Source organism: Podarcis tiliguerta, assembly GCF_965153285.1.
Source record: "Podarcis tiliguerta genome assembly, chromosome: 14".
In the NCBI taxonomy this organism is placed as follows: domain Eukaryota; kingdom Metazoa; phylum Chordata; class Lepidosauria; order Squamata; family Lacertidae; genus Podarcis; species Podarcis tiliguerta.
In genome coordinates, this window is record NC_139547.1 from 2,528,537 (window position 1) to 2,548,722 (window position 20,186).

General features: G+C 45.5%; 1 protein-coding gene across 5 annotated transcripts in view; it reads right to left on the reverse strand.

Moving 5' to 3' along the window:
* Nucleotides 1-20,186, reverse strand: part of APBA2 (amyloid beta precursor protein binding family A member 2) — a 100,806-nt gene that overhangs the window by 18,508 nt on the left and 62,112 nt on the right. For 4 of the 5 annotated variants that reach the window (XM_083412760.1, XM_083412759.1, XM_083412762.1 and 1 more), the window contains 5 exons: nt 16,917-16,997; nt 15,379-15,415; nt 10,485-10,630; nt 6,722-6,757; nt 2,019-2,105 (listed from right to left, as the gene is read on the reverse strand). In XM_083412760.1, the coding sequence (XP_083268886.1) occupies nt 2,019-2,105; nt 6,722-6,757; nt 10,485-10,630; nt 15,379-15,415; nt 16,917-16,997 (387 nt within the window). The remainder of the gene's footprint in view (nt 1-2,018; nt 2,106-6,721; nt 6,758-10,484; nt 10,631-15,378; nt 15,416-16,916; nt 16,998-20,186) is intronic. The other variant, XM_083412763.1, reaches the window with a different exon arrangement.

A 20,186-nucleotide genomic window follows, 5' to 3' on the forward strand; every position in this document is an offset into this window, starting at 1 on the left:
TCCTTCCTGGCCTCCTGAATGAGTGCAGGATTACAGACTATGTGGCCCTCCCACCGGGCCCTACGTGAAAGTTGGCTGGTTCCACTATAGGCCATGAGCTCTCCTCTGCAAGGAGTGTGTGCGCTATACTCCTCCTTGGTCCTGCTTCTCACCATCCGGAAGGGCTCTTTGCTTGGCTGGAATGTGTCCTTCAACCGTGATAATACTTCTTGCTTGTCTGGATGAAGAGATGTGTAAGACTCATACCATTGCTCCACCCATTCTTTCCCTCTGACCCCACCCACTACTGGTCTGTGGCCCCTCAAAAGATGGCCCAAGATGGTTGTCAGTCTGAAAAATGTTCCTCACCCCCGGTATACAGAATGTGAAAAGGGACTGCTTTCAGCTTCCAAGCACAGAGAGGGTGAGACAGATTTAACACATATACCTCATTTCCTGTTTCAGTTTGAAATCCATTATTTTGGTGGCAGGACCATGCTGCAGGCAATGGTAGTGCTCTGTCAACAGCTCCCTTCTCAAAAGGCCTATTTGCTAGGGATTCACTGTCAACCGACAACATTTAGGTAACCGGACACCAGTTGTGTCAACCAAACTGCCTTGGGAGCGGCTGCATTAACCCCCAGACTGTCAGCAGTGAGGACGGACAGAGACTCCTTGGCCAGTTTGGCTTTGAGGCTCCCTGCACAATGAGAGCTCAAGAGCCAAGCCAAGGAATATCTATTTAGAGAGCAAGCCTGACCCATCAAGGAAACAGCTCCCATTCCTTCCCACTGTGCCCACACACACACACCTTGAACTGACTTATTATTATTTATGTGCAGCAACGAAATGCAGCTATGGAATGCATTTGTTGCAGCGGCTAGCAGGTCCCATTACCATTTGTCATTTTATTAAGCTTTACCAGCAGGCCTGAGGCAATGACGGCGGGGGATTTTAATGAAGATCTAAGCAATTGTCCTGCAGAAAGTATTGAGAATGTGAAAGGACAGCATGGGCAGCTGGCCTGAATGGTAAACTTAGCAGACCTGTGTATGCTCTTATTTTTTTAAAAACCAGACTAGAGAGATAAAAAATGGCTAATCCCAACCTGCAGGTTTACCATCTAAGGAAGAGACACAACACACAATGGAAGGAACCAAGTTATATTAGCAGTAGAAGGGTCTATCTGCTCATCAACCCTAGAACTTTCCTTCAATATGTATTTCTAATAATAATAATAATAATAATAATAATAATAGGGGGTTGTCAGTCTCGGATGCAGGGAATGTTGTGTTCCTTTTCCTGATTATCACGCTGGTGCTTCTGCCCCATTTTCTAGTGTTCCTACCTCACTGCAGTCCCTGTTGCAGGATAGAATGGTGGCTTTTTTATCCCTATATGTCACACTCAATTTCATTCACACCAGTGGGCATGGCAAGACACAACGACAAATGGCACTGGGCAACACTGCTACTCCCCCCTTTCCACACATGCCTGCTTCTCCCCGCCCCCTTAATTCCCCCATGGAAACAGCAGGAAAGAACCATGATGTTTCATCATTCCAAATTTTGTCACTTTACTCTCACTATTTTTAGGGTTAAGGGGGTTGCAAATGGGTGGTGGTTTGGGTCCCCCCCCCCCCTTGAACCAGATAACACAGAAATGAGTGCTAAATTATTCCAGGCACAAGGTCTCACATGAGTGACGGTAGGCTTACATAATCTCAAAGGAGGATTGTCAGTGGAAGCTCTGGTAGAGGCTAGCAGTGTTTCTCAAACTTGGGTCCCCAGCTGTTGCTGGACTACAACTCCCATCATCCCTAGCTAGCAGGGCCAATGGTGAGGGATGATGGGAGCTGTAGTCCAACAACAGCTGAGGGCCCAATTGGAGAAACACTGGTAGCGCTAGATTACTTCCATATCCCTTTGGTGCTCGCTGGGGCTGATAGGAGTTGTAGTCCAGAACACCTGAAGGGTACCAGAGGGCTGAAGGCAGTTCTAGATGCTCGTTTTGCGGCATCGGGATTGTATGCCTGTTACCTGTGTATCTGCGTTCAGAACTTTAATCCTCTGTGTGGAGATGAATAAATCCACTTCTGTCAAAGCCTGGGAATCTCCCTCAGAGCTCTGAAAAAAGAAAAGAAGGAAAGAACTTACTTAAGACTTCTTCTCTTGAAAACAGTGCCTTCCTCAACCAGCTATTTCAGACATGATGGGAGTACAATGACCAAGCTGCACAAAGTTACTGCAACACAGAACAGATATTTGGAATGGTCCATTTCCAATATACATGCACAAACAGAGATTGAGAGAGGAGCATTCTTAGGGCCTAGTTCACTTAAGGGTGTCCTAAAATAAGGATTTCTCACGTTGGCATCTCAGAAGATGGAGCCAGCAAGGGAACAGGAGATGAATTCTCTTGACAAGAGAAACCCGTTTAAGTTTAAGAGTAACAAGTTCAAGAGGGATTGGTTGCATTACTCTATTGCATCAAGAATATGCCTTAAAGACTAACAAATTCATTAGGCTTTTGACAGGCTTTTTAGCCCACAAGAGCTTAAGCCCCAATGGGTTTGTAAAGTTTTCTGAGTTGCTTTAAGACTCATGGTTGTCTTGATTCCTTAGATCATCGAGGCAGGAGGGGGGCAGACTTTAGGTTTGCAGAGTAAACTTTTGGGTTTCTTCTTCTTTTAATAGAACCCCAAAGTTCACCAACCAGAGCCAGATGGAAAAGGACCAGATAAATGACAACAGTCAAGGATCAGGGTGCCTCTGAACATGAGAATTTGCTTTCAGTACTAGACCTTGACCTCGCAGTCCTTTCACACAAAATTTAGTCTGCCCTCTACCCCAAGGAAAACCCCATTCCTGGTTTTCCTACCTCACCCCAAGTTTAGTAACCTAACTTGTGGGTTGCTTTTATTTATTTATTTATTTTTGGGGGGGGGGGACTGGGACTATTGGTAGCTCTACTGCTAATAGCCCAGAGATCTACCAGTGAACCTACCTTCTGTCCATCCCTAGTCTTAGATCACAGGTGCAGAGCCCCTTTAAAAAAGTGTCTTGTGCAAGTTGAGCACACAATTTAAAAAAATAAAACTGAAGGTGTTACACTACAATAAGACCATAAAAGCTTTCCTTTTATAAAGTATGTAAGTCAGAATTATTTGCCCTCAGTGCAGTTTTTCAGAACACCCTTCCTCAGTTTTCCTCTTCCAGAGTGTCCCCTGCCTGGAAGGAAGTCAGCCCAGCTCAGGGGCTCCTACAGAGATACAACAGGAGAACTCGTGTGAGTGTGGAAAATCCTCCTCTGCCTCTTCATTGGAAGTGAGTGAAGTCGCAACAGAGATGCAGCAGAGATGCCTTCCTTCTGGACAGCTGCTTTGAGCTCACTTCAATCATTTGATTTCTTTTCTCGGAGAACCGTAACCATTCTCTTCTAGCATGCTGATATACCCCGGCTCAAAATTAAAGAATTAATGTCAGCTTACAATGAGTTTGTGCCAGGGCTGGACACAACATCCCTCATTTGTGACGAAATGTTGGAGGCAAATTGGGAAGGTGCCACCCTGAGCAAGTGCTGTGCGCCCCCCACCCCCACCCCTTGCTGCCCCTGCCAAAGCCTTGCATATTGCAGTCATGCGGCTGCGTTTGCCAGATTCTGGTGAGGACTCCCATGAGCCCCAGAGACCTCTGCGCAATCTCACAGGGCTCTCGCACAATCTTGCCTGAACATAGAAGCTGCAGCAGTCTCTTCTCCTCGCTTCTCTAGTGGCAGCGGCAGGGGAGACATCCCTGCAGAGGCACCCCACAGATTTTGCTGCCTGAGGCAACTGCCTCGGTCTGCCTCCTGGACAGGTCAGCCCTGACTGGAGGCCTCTCAGCAATAAAATAAAATAAATGGAAAGGTGGGGAAGGCTTATTGGAGTACTGCAGGGCCCTGTCAGGCTGGTAACAACTATTTTCAATTTTCCTGAATGACCTATATTTGGTGAGTGGAGAGGCAGTAGCATTCCACAAATGGCACTCCCCACTGGCAACTACCATTTTGCCTCCCCACATGCACAGGGTATTCTGGGAAATATGTGATGATCGAGAATCCTACAGCCCCAGTAACTCCCTCACCCCCATTCCCCCCAAATGATGCTTTTCTCCATCTCTCTCCCTCCCCCCTCCAGTTATGGGTGAAGAAGACTATCTAGCCAAAGTATTTATTTTGCATAATAACAGGAAACTACACTCAAGGATATGGGACGTGGGTGGCGCTGTGGATTAAACCACAGAGCCTAGGACTTGCCGATCAGAAGGTCGGTGGTTCGAATCCCTATGATGGGGTGAGCTCCCATTGCTTGGTCCCTGCTCCTGCCAACCTAGCAGTTTGAAAGCATGTCAAAGTGCAAGTAGATAAATAGGTACCGCTCCGGCGGGAAGCTAAACGGCGTTTCCGTGTGCTGCTCTGGTTTGCCAGAAGAGGCTTAGTCCTGCTGGCCACATGACCCGGAAGCTGTACGCTGACTCCCTTGGCCAATAAAGCGAGATGAGTGCTGCAACCCCAGAGTCGGCCATGACTGGACCTAATGGTCTGGGGTCCCTTGACCTTTACCTTTACACTCAATGGAAGACTTATTCTGTTTGCTCATTTGCACAAAGGGAAGACAAAAAAGTCAATTCACACAACCCAAAGAGTTGTTTATATAACAGGGTTGTTTAACTTGTGAAGGGCTGCTGCGTTCAAACAGAGGTGAAGCTGCCCTCTGCTGTGTCTGTCTTTCTCAGAACTGGATTGACAGGGTCTCCATCTGGACATGGACCAAGGACCTTCTGCAAGGCAAAGCAGGTGCTCTGACCATTCCCTCTGAGCTCAAGGAAGTCAGACCTCACCTCAGTCAAGGCTGGCACTGCTGCACAGGCAGCTTAAGAGGAACAGTGTTTTCAACGGTCAACCAACACAACCAGCTTTTGATCTAAGAGTTGTGTGCCCACACTTTCAGCAATGTTGCAATATTGATTTCTCCTGTCGTCCAGCACACACCTCGGGGCAACAAAAAGTTTGAGGTGGGCCCCCATTTTGTGCTATGTACACACGATGCCTTTAGAGTGCATTCTTTCCCTCAAAGCAAATTGCTGGGAACTGTGGTTCCACCACTCAGAATGTGCTTCGAGTTTATCATGTGTACGCAGCCTAAGGGGCGGCGGTGAGAGTATTGAGGAATGTTATTTGACTGCCACCACCAAATCTACATTACGACAGAAACAGTTTGGACCACGGCAGTGTAGTCAGAGCTTATGAAATCATCACTGGTATCTTCGGGTGAGTCTCTGTTAAGGCAGATCCACACCATGCAAGAGCACATCCAGTGCACATTTAAAGTGCATGGTCTTCCCCAATGTATCCTGGGCACTGCAGTATGTTAAGGGTGCTGGGAACTGCAGATCTGTGGGGGAAACTACAGTTCCCACAAGTCTTCATGTGAGAATCCTGGAAACTGTAGTTTGTTAAGGGTATCAGGAATTATTATTACCACCCACTCGAAGGTCCCAGGGTGGATTACAATGTTAAAACACAATATTAAAAACTGTTCAATGTCACAAAAATAAAGTGGGTACTAAAAATATCTACTTCAAATGTCAAAAGTCAGGGCAAAGAGGCTCGTTTTCAGCATTCACCAGAAGCTGTAAAATCAAGGAGCCAGACACACCTCTGTGGGAAGGCAGGGCCACAGGGTTGCCACAGAGAAGGCCCTCTTCCCAGGCCACCACCCCATGAGCCTCTGAGGGTGGAGGAACTTCTCAGCAGGAAGTTCTGTAAGGTGCTGTAGGCAGTCTTTCAGATATTTGGGGCTTGAGTCATTTATGGCTTCCAACACCCTAAACAGGGCCCAAAAACAAACTGGCAATTAGTTGTAGCTTTGAGAGAGGAAAACTACCGTTCCCAGTATTCTTTGGGGAAAGTGATGTGCTATATATGTGCACTGAATGTGCTTCAAATGCACGGTGTGAAGTTGTATATATTGGTTCCCCATGTACAGCCCATATCCACCATAAGCTGTGCATGCAGTAATGTGGGCTCAAGTCTACAAAACTCCCTCCCAGGTGAGACTAACCAAGTCCCCTCCCTGCTGAACTTCAGGAGCTTGACAAAGACTTTTCTGTCCCCGCAGATGTTTTAAGGAAGTTCTCTGTGTTTTTTATTATGTATGTTTTTTGAAATGTGTATGTTTACTGGTTAGAAATGATTAAGTGGTATCAAAAAAAGCTCTAATAAATCGTAAATATTAATGAATATTGGGTTGCAACACCAATCTTGGCTGCTTCTCCTCCAAAAAGCAATAAAGTATGTCAGATGGAAATAAACTCCTGCAAGAGGAAAATGTGATGTTTATCCAGGCTTAGCAAAACAACAAGAACAACAACAAAATCACCCCCCACAAAAAAACCATTTCACTGGGATGGATAGCCACAGAGGAAAAGAGGAGTTATTTAGCAGGAAAGTGGGGAACTCTCTAATGAAACCAACCAACCCTGCGAAAATGGGAAGGTTTCTGATGAAGCCAACCAATCTTTCCCACTCCATCTGGTCAACTGCATTTTAAAATGAGCAAAAACAGAAAGCTACGGCTTGACGAAGATCCACAATGAGAGACACAACACTCCAGGATGCACAAAGACCACAGAAAACATAAACAACAAAAATAACCAAATGTAAAACAGACAATAGCATTCAAGAAAAACAGTCTACACACCGCTTTTTTCTTGATTTTAGCTGCCTTTTGCATCCTCTGGGGAGAAGCATTTAAAAATAAAAAGGGAAACAGACAAATGCACAAAAAGAAAACGAGAGAAAGAGATATTATGTGAAGTCAGGGAAATCTTTCATCAAAAGATTCTCAAACCTATTCTCTACAGAAATAAAGGAAGGCTATTGCTGGTCTTTATATGTGTGTACATGTGTGTCAGTATCATCCATCGGTTACAGAAACTGCTGCATAATTTTGTTGATCTTAGCTGCAGATTATATTTCCATACTACACATGTAGTTGCAACCCCAATCTGCTCCAGTGAACTCCCAAATCCCATGCCATCTAATATCCAAATGCAGAAGCCAAGCTTTTGCATCCTAGGACATGGAGTTAATCCTCCAAGCTGGCTCATTCTGATATTGCTGTAGCCCAGCCCACATAACCCAATGATGTCATCAGGTCAGAGGTGAATGTAGCTTAGGACTAGTGAGCGAAAGCAGGAACAGCTTCCACATGCCAGTCAAAACCACACCCACTTTTATATCAAGAATCACGTTGCTAGTCCCAATACTATCAAACACTTGTCAAGTTGCCTCTCAACTTGTCACTTAGCAAAACTGAACCCCAGTTCCTTCTCAGTCTGTCCACACAAACTTAGTTTCCTGCAAACCTTCCCCTTTTGGGCTCTCTTTCTCTGACTTTAGCAAGTGGGGGAAATGTACAAGATCCCTCCATCCTATAAAAAACAAATTGTGCAAATGTCAAAAGATTCAGACTTTCTCCAGATTGGCCGTACAAGCAAATGTATGAAAGCTGCCATATACTAGAGTCCCACCACTGCTCCATCCAGCCCAACTGGCAAAGGGTTTCCAAATCTCAGACAAGAAGAGCCTTATCCAGCCCAGATACACTGGAAATGCCAAGAATTGTGCCTGGGACCTTCTGCATGCAGAGCACGGGATTCACCACATAACTACAGCCAGAGACATAAGAAGATAGCTGACACAGACCACACATTCCGCCTAGTCCAGCAGTGCCTACTTGGGGTAGCAACAGATCTCCAGGGTCCCACACAGAAATCTTCCCCATCACCCCATCATTTTAACTAAAGATGCCAGGGATTGAACCTGGGAACTTTCCCATGCCAAATCAGTGCTCTATCAGTGAGTTATGCCTCTTTCTTCCACTTTTGCAAAGAAAATTAACCTTAAAAAAACCACCCAAGACTCGGATAAGTTCTGTGGCCCTCAGTGCAGCCAACAAAGTGGGGTGGGGGCAGGGATACATATCAAAATAAATTCTCCATTAGCGTCATAACTCAACCTGGTGCCTTCCAGATGCTTGGACACCAACTCCCATCACCCCCAGCCAGATTGGTCAGTGTTCAGGACGGTGGGAGTCAAGAGTTCCACAACTTCTGAAGAGTACCTCATTGGGGAAGGCTGTTGTAGGCTCATAGCTCCTTGTAAACCATAAGGTTATACCCAAGGCTAGTCCTACTCAGAGCAGACTGTAACTTTGCTGTCTAAAGCAGCATTTTTATATAGTCTTTCACTCCTATTTTATATAATAAACCAAGTTTTCTTTATTTCTTTGTGTGAGAGCTTCTTGGGGGCATAAGGTTAAAGGTCAAAACATGTCCATAACAAGTGAACATCATAATTCCAGTGAAAGAACTGAAACCTCACAGGAGTGCTGGCTGTGCACATGTGAGTCCAGGTACACATTTGTCACAGCACAACAAAATCAGACCAAAGGTCCCTTTAGTCCAGCATCCACATGGTGGTCAGCCAGATCCTTCCAGGAGGCTCTTAATCAGATGTCAAGGAAGGGGTGCGGGGATGGAGCCTGACTTGGAGAGGGGGGGCAGTGAATTGTGGGGTACTGTTTTGGTCAGAAGGCAAGAGTCAAAAGCAGGGGAAGCTTCAGAGCTGGAGGGTGGAGCACAGAATGAGCCAGAAGAGGAGGAGGAGGAAGAGTTGGTCAGGTAAGTGAAGAGCCAGGTGCTCCCCCCCACCCTTCTGCACCCCTGTCTCCCAGAATGAGCAGAGGAAGTTTCCATGCAGGCGCAGCTTCCGGTTGTGAGTGTGCTGTCTATCAGAGGAAGGTGCATAAACTGGTGGAGGGAGAGTGGTCCCGGGTTGCTGCAACTGCGCCATAGACTGTGGACCTGGGAATAGCTGCCGAGATGCTAGATTGGTGTGGATATGTCTCCAGAGCTGTAGAAGTGACTGTAAGTGTTATCTTTCACAATAAAGAATTGATTATTGAAATGAGTCCTTGAAATGAGACAGGCTACCCAGCAAATGCAGTAACATCTCATTGCAAGAAAAGAGGACTCAATTGGGGCAGAAATTTCTACTATATTTAATAAATTAAAAAGAAAGAACAAGATAGTTTTGCTGCCCCCTTCTTATGAAGAGTTGCATGCAGCATTGAGCCGCTATTAAAATAGCAGCAGCCAACTGTCTTTGAGAGACTGCCTACCAAAAAAAACCAGACAGCATTGGAACTGATAAACAGTGCTGCACTTTGGCACAATACAAATCAAGTTTCGTTTGTGGCTGCCAGTTTCTCTTTTTTTTTTTTACTTGAAAGCCAAACCACTCATTAGGAGCCGGAATGGGGAAAGCAATTAAAAGGGGGAAATGCTATTTCTCTAACGAGAATGAGCAGTGACACTTTTAACCTGTATTTAATGCTGAGATTTAGTGACACTGGGCTGTGCAAGGGCCTTGACCACAAAAATGTCAAATGTCTGCAAGTATCTTCATGATTTGTGTTTCATAGAACTGTAGAGCTGGAAGGGACCCCCAAAGTCATCTAGTCCAATGCTCTTCAATGCAGGAATCAGCACTAAAGTTTCCCCGACAGACAGCCATCCAACCTCTGTTTAAGCACCTCCAATGAACCTCCAATGATATATTGGCATATGCTTTACCAGCCCAATAGAAGTTAAGATATTTGTGCATACAGCTATTGTGGGCTATTTAGAAGCTTTCTTACTAGCCAAGCAACAACAGACAATTCCTTGTGCACCATCTTGAGCTCCTTGGGAGAAAAGGTGAATGGATGAATGAATGAATGAGAGAATGAGAGAACCCACATAAGCAGCAGGAACTGGGCAGATGAAGGAGTGAATAGAATAGAATAGAATAGAATAGAATAGAATAGAATAGAATAGAATCATAGAGTTGGAAGAGACCACAAGGGCCATCGAGTCCAACCCCCTGCCAAGCAGGAAACACCATCAGAGCACTCCTGACATATGGTTGTCAAGCCTCCGCTTAAAGACCTCCAAAGTGGGTCTGCACCAGGGCTGGGGAACCCTTTTGGCGAGAGGGCTGCTTTCCCTTCTGCATTTCCTGCCTCACAGGGTTGTTGTGGGGATTAAATGAGGAGGGGGAGAACCATGTACGCCACATGGAGTTCCTTGGATGAAAAGATGGGATATAAATGCAATAAAATCAAAGATAAATAATACAAGTTATTACACAAGCCTGGAAAGCCACAACTGGCTGTTACTCTGATTTGGGGGAACTTTGAAAGAACCTGTGCATTATTTATATTCTGCTGCTCTGTGGCTGCACACACAGTTTGGGTAGCAGGGAGAGAGAAATTAACGCAATGGTGGGAGCCAAGAGGGTTTTGCCACAGCCATGCGGGAATTCTCTGCTGTGGATGCCGAGGAGCAGATGTTTCCGACTCTTCTGAGTTCAATCATCAAGGGATCCCAAATCCTCTTCCATGGATTGAAAACATCTACCTTGACGCGGCTCACCGCCTCCTGGGCTTGCATCATTCGGATGTTTTTGGAGGGGTTGCGCTCCGAGAGCAGCTGCGTGGAGCCCAAGTAATTGGCTGCAAAGATGATGCCATCAATGAGGTCTTCGGGTTCGCAAGGTCCTGGAACTAAAAAGCCAGAAGGCAGGCAATTATTTCTCTCCTAAGACAGAGCAGCAGAGAGGCAAAACGGAGCAAGGAAGAGCACTCCGTACTTCCACACACTGCCCTCAATAGACTATCCTTTTGCTGTAGATGCCTAGCTAATTGCAAAGAGCACAGCACAACAGCAGCAACAAATATTTAAACAAGAGCATTCGGTCCATGCACTTGTGCGTCAGGGAATGAGGAAGCAAAAAGCAGTGTTAAAATTAAAAGTAAAGCAGATATAACAACACCAACTTCAAACCATTTTAATGGCAATTTCACCTCCCCAAAGAAAGGGCTGTGAGTCAGGAAGAGAAAACTCTCACCATCCTCCCCAATCTGAGGCTGAGCTAAAAGCTAAGTGTCTGAACTGGAGGGGGTGGGGGAGGAAGAAATGGGGGATACTTAAAAGCAGGAGATGTTCTCAAGCAGGCTCTTCTAATGTTCTTCTATTTCCCCCCAGAATGGCCCCTTTGCAGCATTCTGGGGCATTTGGAGGAGGGGAGGGAACAGGGGCCACCACACTTCCCCCAACATACACACCAAAAGCATAGTTCTTGAGAGGGTGCAGGGTGGTGGTGATAATATGACTGAAGTCACTGTTCCACCAGTGCCAAACCTCATCCCACATGCCATCTGGGAGGAAACTGCCCCTTGAAAAACTACCAAAAAGTCCTCAGATTTGCGAATGTCTCCCAATTCCATTTCCCATGGTCCTTTGGGGGCAGTCCTGACAGTTAAGCAGATACAAAGCGAATAAAGGGTTGTAGAGAAACCTTGGCCAGCTAGGGGTGATTCATAAGTAATGGCAGTGAAATGCAGGCCCTCTGGGACATAAGACTGGGCCAATGGCCCATCCAGTCCAGCATCCTGTTCTCACAGTGGCTAACTAGGTGCCTGCAGGAAACTTGTAAGCAGGACCTGAGCACAGGAGGACAAGTCTTTGCAGCAGAGAACAAGGGAAACTAACACAAGAACCCCCCTCACACTTAAATGCACCCCATGTGGCCCAGAATGAGCTCTCCTTGGTGCTGAGCCAGCCAACCTGCTTTGCTCTGAGGGCAGGACCAGCACAAAATATCTGTAATCTCAGAAACGAGAAGGGGAAATATATTGATGGAGATGAACCCCTGGATCTGGGAGCAGTTAGAAGAGGTAGCTTTGGAGGCGCTTCCTTGTACCAACCGGCTCTAAGATTTCACCATTTGTTTAAAATGTTGCACCCTGCATTACCAGATATGCCAGACTATCAAAGCGCCCAAGGTTCCATAACCAACACTATCATAAAATGCTGCTGCTGTTGATTTCATTAAAATAAAAACAACAACAACTTTAAAATGCAGTAAAATAATTATCCCAGGGTCCTAGCTTTCCAGAGCAGAGGTTAGCTGGGAGTCTGTGCAGGGCCCTTGGTCTTTGCTCACAGAGAACGGGCTCTAATTCCTTGCTGCTTTCAGTTGCTCTTTTCTGCACTTTCCCCAGCTCTCTGCAAATAGGTCCCCACCATGCATATGTTTGGCCAAATGGCTACAAATGGAATTATTGACGCCTTGCACTTCTTTATTTTCTAAAGTTTTATTAAAATGCAAATTTATATTATTACATTCTTTAAAAACAGAGAGTTGTATCCAGCTATGTTTACTCAGAGTAAATCCACTGCATTAGTCGTTCACCTAACAAGTCCCATCAGCAGAATCTCTGCAAATGAACTTCCATGCGCACAATGGGTCTTCTCCCTCTCCTCCCCCTGTGCCCCCATTTCCCTAACACTGGCTTGGGGGAGGGTCAGGAGAACCCTCCCCACAGAACAGCAGATATGAGGAGGACAGGGGGCCATTCTATCTGACAAGCTGAAATGCTTGCACAGATGGAAGATTCATCATGGTGCTTCACTGAAGTCCACTTGGTGTATTTAGCTTTTTTATTTTTGCCATATCATTTTAATGATATATTTGCTTGTTTATGCTACAATAACATTTCTGGCTCCTGACCAGACTAACTTATTAACTCAGATCCTCTTCAAAGGGAGGGTGTGCAGCGGTGAGATTGGGAGATCTCAAGCCACCTTTTATTTTGTGTGCTGAGATTTGCAGGCACCTGTGTCTCCTGCAATCTCTGATGTTTCCAGACCTTAGCCAGGTTTTGCTGGTTGCAAGTGTCAGGGAAAGAACTTTCCCTCCCTTTAGCAATGTGGTGACAGAAACAGAAGCTCTGAACATGCTCACTGCAGCTGGAGCTGGAAGCTGTTCAGAGAAATGGAGGAAGAGACTGAAAACTGAAGGGCTGAAAAGACTGATAAATCAGCAGTCAAGGGCGATGTGGCAAATCAAGAGACATACTTCCAGCTGGAGCCTCAAAGGGCAGAGAGAATGACCAATAAGACTGAGTTTCTCCTCTTTTAAAGCCAAAATGAGTGCAATAATTGACCCAAGACTAGAAGCAGAGCATTGTCTCTCCATGTAATGAATGTGGGCAGGGGAGGGGAGGTTATCTGGACAGGAGGCTGCTGGGACAGTGGAGGCATAGCTGACACAACCCTCCACAGCTTCGTGCCTGCCAGATGCTCTGGGCTACAACAATCCTTTTACGAAGTTCTATGACAATAAAGCAATGAAGGAAGATGCCTTGAACCATGTCAGATTATCTCTCCATCTAGCCCTGTGCTGTCTACTCCATGGGTAGGCAACGTGGTGCCCCTCTGATGCTGTTGAACTCCAATTCCCATTCAGCCCCAGGAGGATAGGAGCTGCAGTTGCATAATATCTGGAAGGCATCATGCTGGCTGGCCTACTCTATTTTGACTGGTGGCAGCTCTCTGGGGACTCAGACAAGGATTTGTCCCTCTAATAGTTGCTGCAGGTGACGTCACTTCTGCATGCAAAGCAGCTACTGGGGGTGGGAGGATTTTGGGTTGATCTTTCAAGAGGGCTCATTTGCTTGAATTAAGACAAGACCTACAATCCTAGTTAATACAGACAGGTTATACATGACAAAGTATAAAAGAACCCAACAGGATCAGATGAATGTATCTATGTTTTTTATTCAAATATAGCTGCTATGCTTTGCACACTTACTGCTAGTAAGTCCAAATGAATTCAGCTGTGCTTACATCTGAGTAGACATGCATCGGATTGCTCTCTTACACATTGAAGCACCATACATAGCCTTGCTTTTATAGACTTAGCCACATTAGAAGAAAATATTCCAGGGACAATTCAGTCTCTGATAAAAAGCTTATATCACTTTTGTCATAAATAAAACCTGTTAGTGGGTGGGGGGGTGAAACACACAAACACACACACACAAACACGGCTGAAATTCAACACACACCTAACTGGCAGTGAGTCACACTGGACTTAACAGGGCTGACTCCTGAGTAGACACGTGTAGGAGGTCAATGTAGGGCGCTCTCTACTCTGTGCCACCTCTGCCTGCTTTTGCATGCACAACCCGTCAACAAGAGCTGGTTTCTCTCTCAGTCAGATTTAATGGAAGACAAGAAGCAGCCATAATGTCAGCCTCAGAAAAGGACAAATGAGGCACAGCTAAGTGGACCTTGCACCCTCTGCTGTCAACAAGATTCTCAGTGAAGATCAATCATACAAAGAAGTTTAATTTCATTAGGTCGGCCATCAGCACCAATTATTAGTATACTAATTAAAAGTCCCAAAGTCAGAGGGGTGCTAGAACCATACAAATAAGTCTGCATAATATGCCTTGCTGTGGGAGACTTCCAAATGCCAGTTTATTTAGCCTGTAAAATAGAAATTGAACTGATTTCTATTAATGGGGCTCTCATAATCTGGTGCACTCTCCAAATGGCTGGAAGCAAAAAAAGAAATGCCATCTCTAAAAGGCATAAGCACAGATTCTTAACAGTATTCAGTCTAAGCCCGTGGTTCCCAACATAGGACACATGCCCCACAGGGGGGCAATTCGATTTTTAAGGGAGACAAATTGTGAATGAGTTATTAATAATGAAATTTAGGCCTCTTCCATGTGAATAGGAGTTCACTTTGAATAATAAGAATTCTATGTCACAGGGGTGGGATAGGCATCAGGATTTTAGAGATGCCTAGGTGAGGCATGGCCCAAAAAAGGTTGGGAACTACTGGTCTAAGCCATATAGGGAAACCAGCTGTTGACCATCTAGTTCATTTCAAACCTCTAAACTGGGGTGGAAAAAGCAAGCATATATTTGGGGCTTGATAACAGGATTGGCAGGTTGGAGAAAGCTGGGCTGGACCTCCAGTTTGTGGGACTACTAACTCCCATCATGGCTGTTCACTGGCCAAGGGGGCTGGGGCTGATGGGAGCTGGAATCAACAGGCTCTCCAACCCTGGATTAAACAATAAAGCGACTCACTTCCCTTCTATGTAAGCACAGAAATCTCCCAGCTTTTAACGATAAGAGGCCACGTTCCAGCCACACAAAAGGCACACCTGTTGCTCTGCCCACTTTTGACTCCGGCCCCTCTGACCACTGGCATGTGGCCCCTGGCAGGCTGCACTTTTGGAAATGTGGCCCTCAAGTGCCAAAGGTTTCTCAATCCCTCCCCTTCTCTTGCTGTAGAATGCAGGGTTGTCTCAGGAAGGAGACACAGCTGCCCCCAAGTCTCATAAATCTCATGGCACGTAATAAATCATCTCTCGATAAGTCAGGATTCCCCATCACCACCCCTGCAGTCTTAATGTTATAAACATTAGGAATCCCGTGAAGATGCACTTACCATCAACAAAGCTTGGGAAGGAGGACACCTTCTTTGTCTGTGTGGATATAAAAATAAAGAGCTTATAACTCTATAGAAATAGTAAGATGTTTATTACGAAAAATGCATGCACAGGACGCAGAGGAAGAACAGAAGCATTTTTCATTCATTTTTCATCATAATTACCGTAATTTTAGGCGGCAACATGACATTGGCCTGATTCACACATCACAATAAGTGATAGCTCTGCTATTCCCATCCCCTGGGCAGGGAGAATACCATGATCTCTGGCTTAGCATTACATTCATACCAGGGGGTCATGGTTAGTCTCTCTCCAAACAAACAAGATTCATTTTTTTCCCTTACTGACTGTGGTTTGTTGGGAGTGAAACCCACCGCAGTCCAAAGTTTAGATGAAATGCCAAGCCAGAGATTATGGTTTGTTTCCTCTGCATGGAAGCAGGAAGGAGTAGAAGAAGCTTCTTAGGCGTGGTCAAGGTGAACAATTAAGAAGTTGCTAAGGGCTTGGCAACATAACAATTATGTGTTCTTGATTAAAAGCAGCAGCACCCCTCTTAAAAAGTAATCTCTGCGTTATTGAACATGGCTCAACTCCATATGCAAATTAATCTTGTACAATCTGCTGGTTAGCACTGTTTTTATGGATGTATTTTCTTTAGAACTGTCATCAATTCCCCGGCATGCTTGCAGCTCAGAACAACACACTTCTGAAAAGTCTCATCAGCGTAAGAACGCCCAAGTGTCATTCCTGTTTTTTTAAAAAAACCCAAAACCTGGCACAGTCTCAAATCTCATCTGGGGGCAGGCAGTGCTTATATTGTCACAAATTAGTATTACGGACAGACTTGTGTGTTTGTGTGTACAACTGACACCTCCTCACACCTCTGAGAAAACAGTCTTTGAGTTTAACCCTAAATGTCTCACCTTAAATGTCAGCCTAAACAAACCACAAAGGGCCGGCCTCCAGCCCCACAGATGTCTCTTATCACCCTTCACCACTGATCATGGCCACGTGGGCCACCCCCGCTGTAAGCATGTTGTTGTTGTTGTTGTTGTTGTTGTTGTTGTTATTTCCACTTAACCCTTCCCCCCAAAGGAGCTCAGGTCAGTCAGCACATTGATAACAATGCCATGAAAAATACTCCAGATACAGTTAAAACAATCACATTCTCTTGGCCCATGATTTCAGGGCTGCCACGAAGAGTATTTTTTAGCCACTGAATTTCTGGGTTAACTGGGAAGGAACTCCACCCTCCACCACCTTTGGAATGTTTTGATTGTTTTGTATCGGTTTGTTTTAATGTTCTATCTGAAATAAAAATAATGCAAAGATAGAACATAATAAATTCTGGGCATAAATAAATAGAACAGTTTAGCTCTGAAATCTTTCTTCGGTGATTCATCATACACCCCCCCCACCCCCCCAAATGTCTTTCTGCAATGCAAAGCTTCACAGCTTTGGAAGAGAGAAGCATGATGTGAAATACAAGATGGAGACAGGACAGGGGAAACAGAGGACCTTGGCCTCTAGTACTTGCCTCTGGCATATTATTATTGTTGATCGGTCCATTGAGGTCAGAACGCTGCTGTTTCCGAGGCTGATCTAACCCGTTGCATACCTGTAAAAGAAGCAGAAAGACCGAACTGATCAACAGCTCAGGGAGAAGGAGATCAATGCAGCATCGTTCTATGACTGCCTCCTACCCATAATTTGCATTGCTGCTACTGTGGAAATAAGGGCTGATCTATCCATTGACTGTTTGTGAGCATATTAAAAGAATGTAGAAGATATAAAATATCTCTCAAGATGGTTGGTTTTTTGCTGGGTTTAAATCCTGAGTTATTTATTTATTCATTTATGGAAAAAAATTATGCATCACTTGATTGTAAAAACAAAAACAAATAAAAACCTCAAGGTGGTTTACAAAGAGAATAAGACAATAAAATTATTAGTAAAAACACTTAAAAACCAACTATTTGCAACATTTTTAAAAAATCAACAAGCGAAAAACTGGTTAAAGTACCAATATGTTATCAATATTCTACACGCACTGGTAGAGGAAGAGGGGGACGGGGGGAGTGCACCGCCCCCGGCACCACGATCCTGGTGGGGTGCCATTATGGCTGCCCCCACCGCACGTTGGGCGTTGTGCCACGCCCCTGTGGGCGGCACACCATGCTCCAGGACACACGCCACACCCCTGTGGGTGGCATGCCACACCCCAGGATGCATGCCAGCCAGCCCCCCGCCTGCTCTCTGCCCCCGGTGCTGGAGCATGAAGCTCTGCCACTGTCTACATGTCTGGGTAGGCTTGTCTAAACTAAAATGTTTTTAGCAGGCGCTGAAAGAGTACAGAGAAGGTGCCGGCCCAGTGTCAATAGGCAGGGAGTTCCAAAGTATAGATGCTGCCACACCAAAATATTGCTTTCATACAAATGCGGAAAATGGGTATTTTGTGGCACCTATAACAATTCCAGGTTCCAGAAGGGCACACGTTTATTGTCTGGGTGGTGGAATATCAAGGCCATGGAAAATGCAGACACCTATGTGAAAAGGGATGTAATCCATGGCTTTCTTCTGCATCCAAGGGGTGGTGGGGGTGGCAGGGAAAGAGATTGTACAACTCTCTCCATGAGGAGCACTCTAAAAACATATGAAAAACCTGCTGGGTCAGGTCAATGGCGCATCTAGCCCACCCTCCTGTTCTCACTGTGGCCACCCAGTTAACCTGTGGGAAACCAGCAAGCAGCACATGAGCAGAAGAGCCCCCTCCCCTCCTGGGGCTTCCAGCAACTGGTATTCAGAAGCACGGCTGCCTCCGGCTGAGGAAGCAGAACAGAGCTATCCTGAGTTGGATAGGACTCAGCCACCACAGCAGATGGCCGTTTTCAGAATTCCGTTAAGGCCTATAAAAGACAGTTGTGAGAAACCCAATCACAACTGCACCATTACACTAAAAGTAAGATACGCATTGACATATGGACACACACTAACACAAGGGAACCAGCACATAGAAGATTGCAACACTGCCAAATAACATGTAAATTATTTTGGGAGCTGCCAGGATTAAATCAGAAAAGCTTTGGCAGAAAAGCAGGATGGCTGTGGGGGTGGGAAACAATTTTCAAACAAGAGTGACAGGACAGATATTGGGCCTGTGATGCGAAACGGCAGAACCACAGCTTCTTCTACCCTTTAAAGGCCTTGTCAGGTCTGATCACAATTCATTTGGCAGCACAAGAAATGTGTCCGTAGCCCAGACATGCCCACATACAAAATGGGTTAGAACAGCACCCGATTTAGACAGCATGTCTCAGACATGGTCAGTAAATGAGCTTGTTTCTCCCTCCAGTAATGATTCAGCACTTAGGGGTTGATCATGGTGGTGAGCAGCCTGTAGCTTTCAGACGCTAATGAATTGTGGCTCCCATCATCCCTGAGCACTGGCCATGCTGGTTGGGGCTAATGGGAGTTGTAGTTCAGGCACCAGGTTGGAGAGGGCTGTGGCTCTGCCCCTGTGGCTCTGAGCATATAGAAACAATTGAACACATGTCTTTCCATTGCCAATACTATACAATCATACGTGACAGGTTTATTGTGCCAATAACACACAAATTTCCAGGACACACAGGGCAATTCTATATCCCTTTACTGCTCCAAAATAGAAACCCTGATATAATATATTCAATCTCCAGATATTGTGCTGCTATGATTGACATACTTCGGAGGATGACATGTGCCATACAACAGGTCTAAAACTGAAGGTTTACATCTACAAATTTTATATTCTGCTTGATTTATGTGCCTTACACACCAACTCGAGTTCCAGCTCCCACACCAGGGACTCATCACGGACACACAGTATTGTCTGAACTGACAGGCAGTGACTTTCTAGGGAATACTTCTTCCATCTGGTGCCCTCCAGATGTTTTGAATGGCAACTCCTATTATCCCTGACCATTGAGTGTTCTGGCTGAAGCTGACGGGAGCTGCAATCCAAAACATCTGGAGGAAAGGCTGCTCTAAGGTTTTCCAATCGCATAGGAGATGCTAAGGATGGAACCTGGAACCAACTGCATGCAATGCCATTTCTCTGTCACTGCAAAACACTCTTCCTCCAACACAAGATGATCGCTGTTCAACATATGCAGATGCAATGCAATTGTTACAAACCAGGGCTGCTTAACACACAGAATTTCAGAGCCAACACTCCCTTACCCCAACCTACTTTTAAGAATAGATCTAATTATCTCCCCTGCTTTTGCATGTGGAAATGTCACCACTGATGTTGGAACACTGTTACCAGCTGATGCTGTCACATTGTAAAAGTCCCATATGCAAGCTAGCCATAAACAGCTCTATTTGCAAACCAGGATATACTTCTCACTTCCCGGGGCATTTTGTGTGTGTGTTCCCTCGTTCGTTCCAATCAAAAATTAATGTTCCAGATGAGAACTTGTCTCAAAGATAGCGATAGATTATCTTGTTGCTAAAAGGGGGTGGAGAATTAATTGCAAGCAAAGACGAGAGTGATGAGACAGTACCCGCCTCTTCAGCTTTCCCTCTCTGTGACTGTGAGGACCCAGCGTGGGATTCTGGGGTGAAAAAGGGAGGCTCCCCCCCCCCACATGCAAGGGCACCTGGTACTGTGAATCAGGAGTCCCATCCAGGTGTTCTGCTTGTATTCAAAGCCTACGCAGTGCACTAATTTCTGCTCCCCAACTCATGGAGTGCAAAGATCTGAAGCTGAGGAGAGAGCTGCTCCACTCCAGGTGGAGGCTCTCCACCTCATTTAGAACCCCAATTG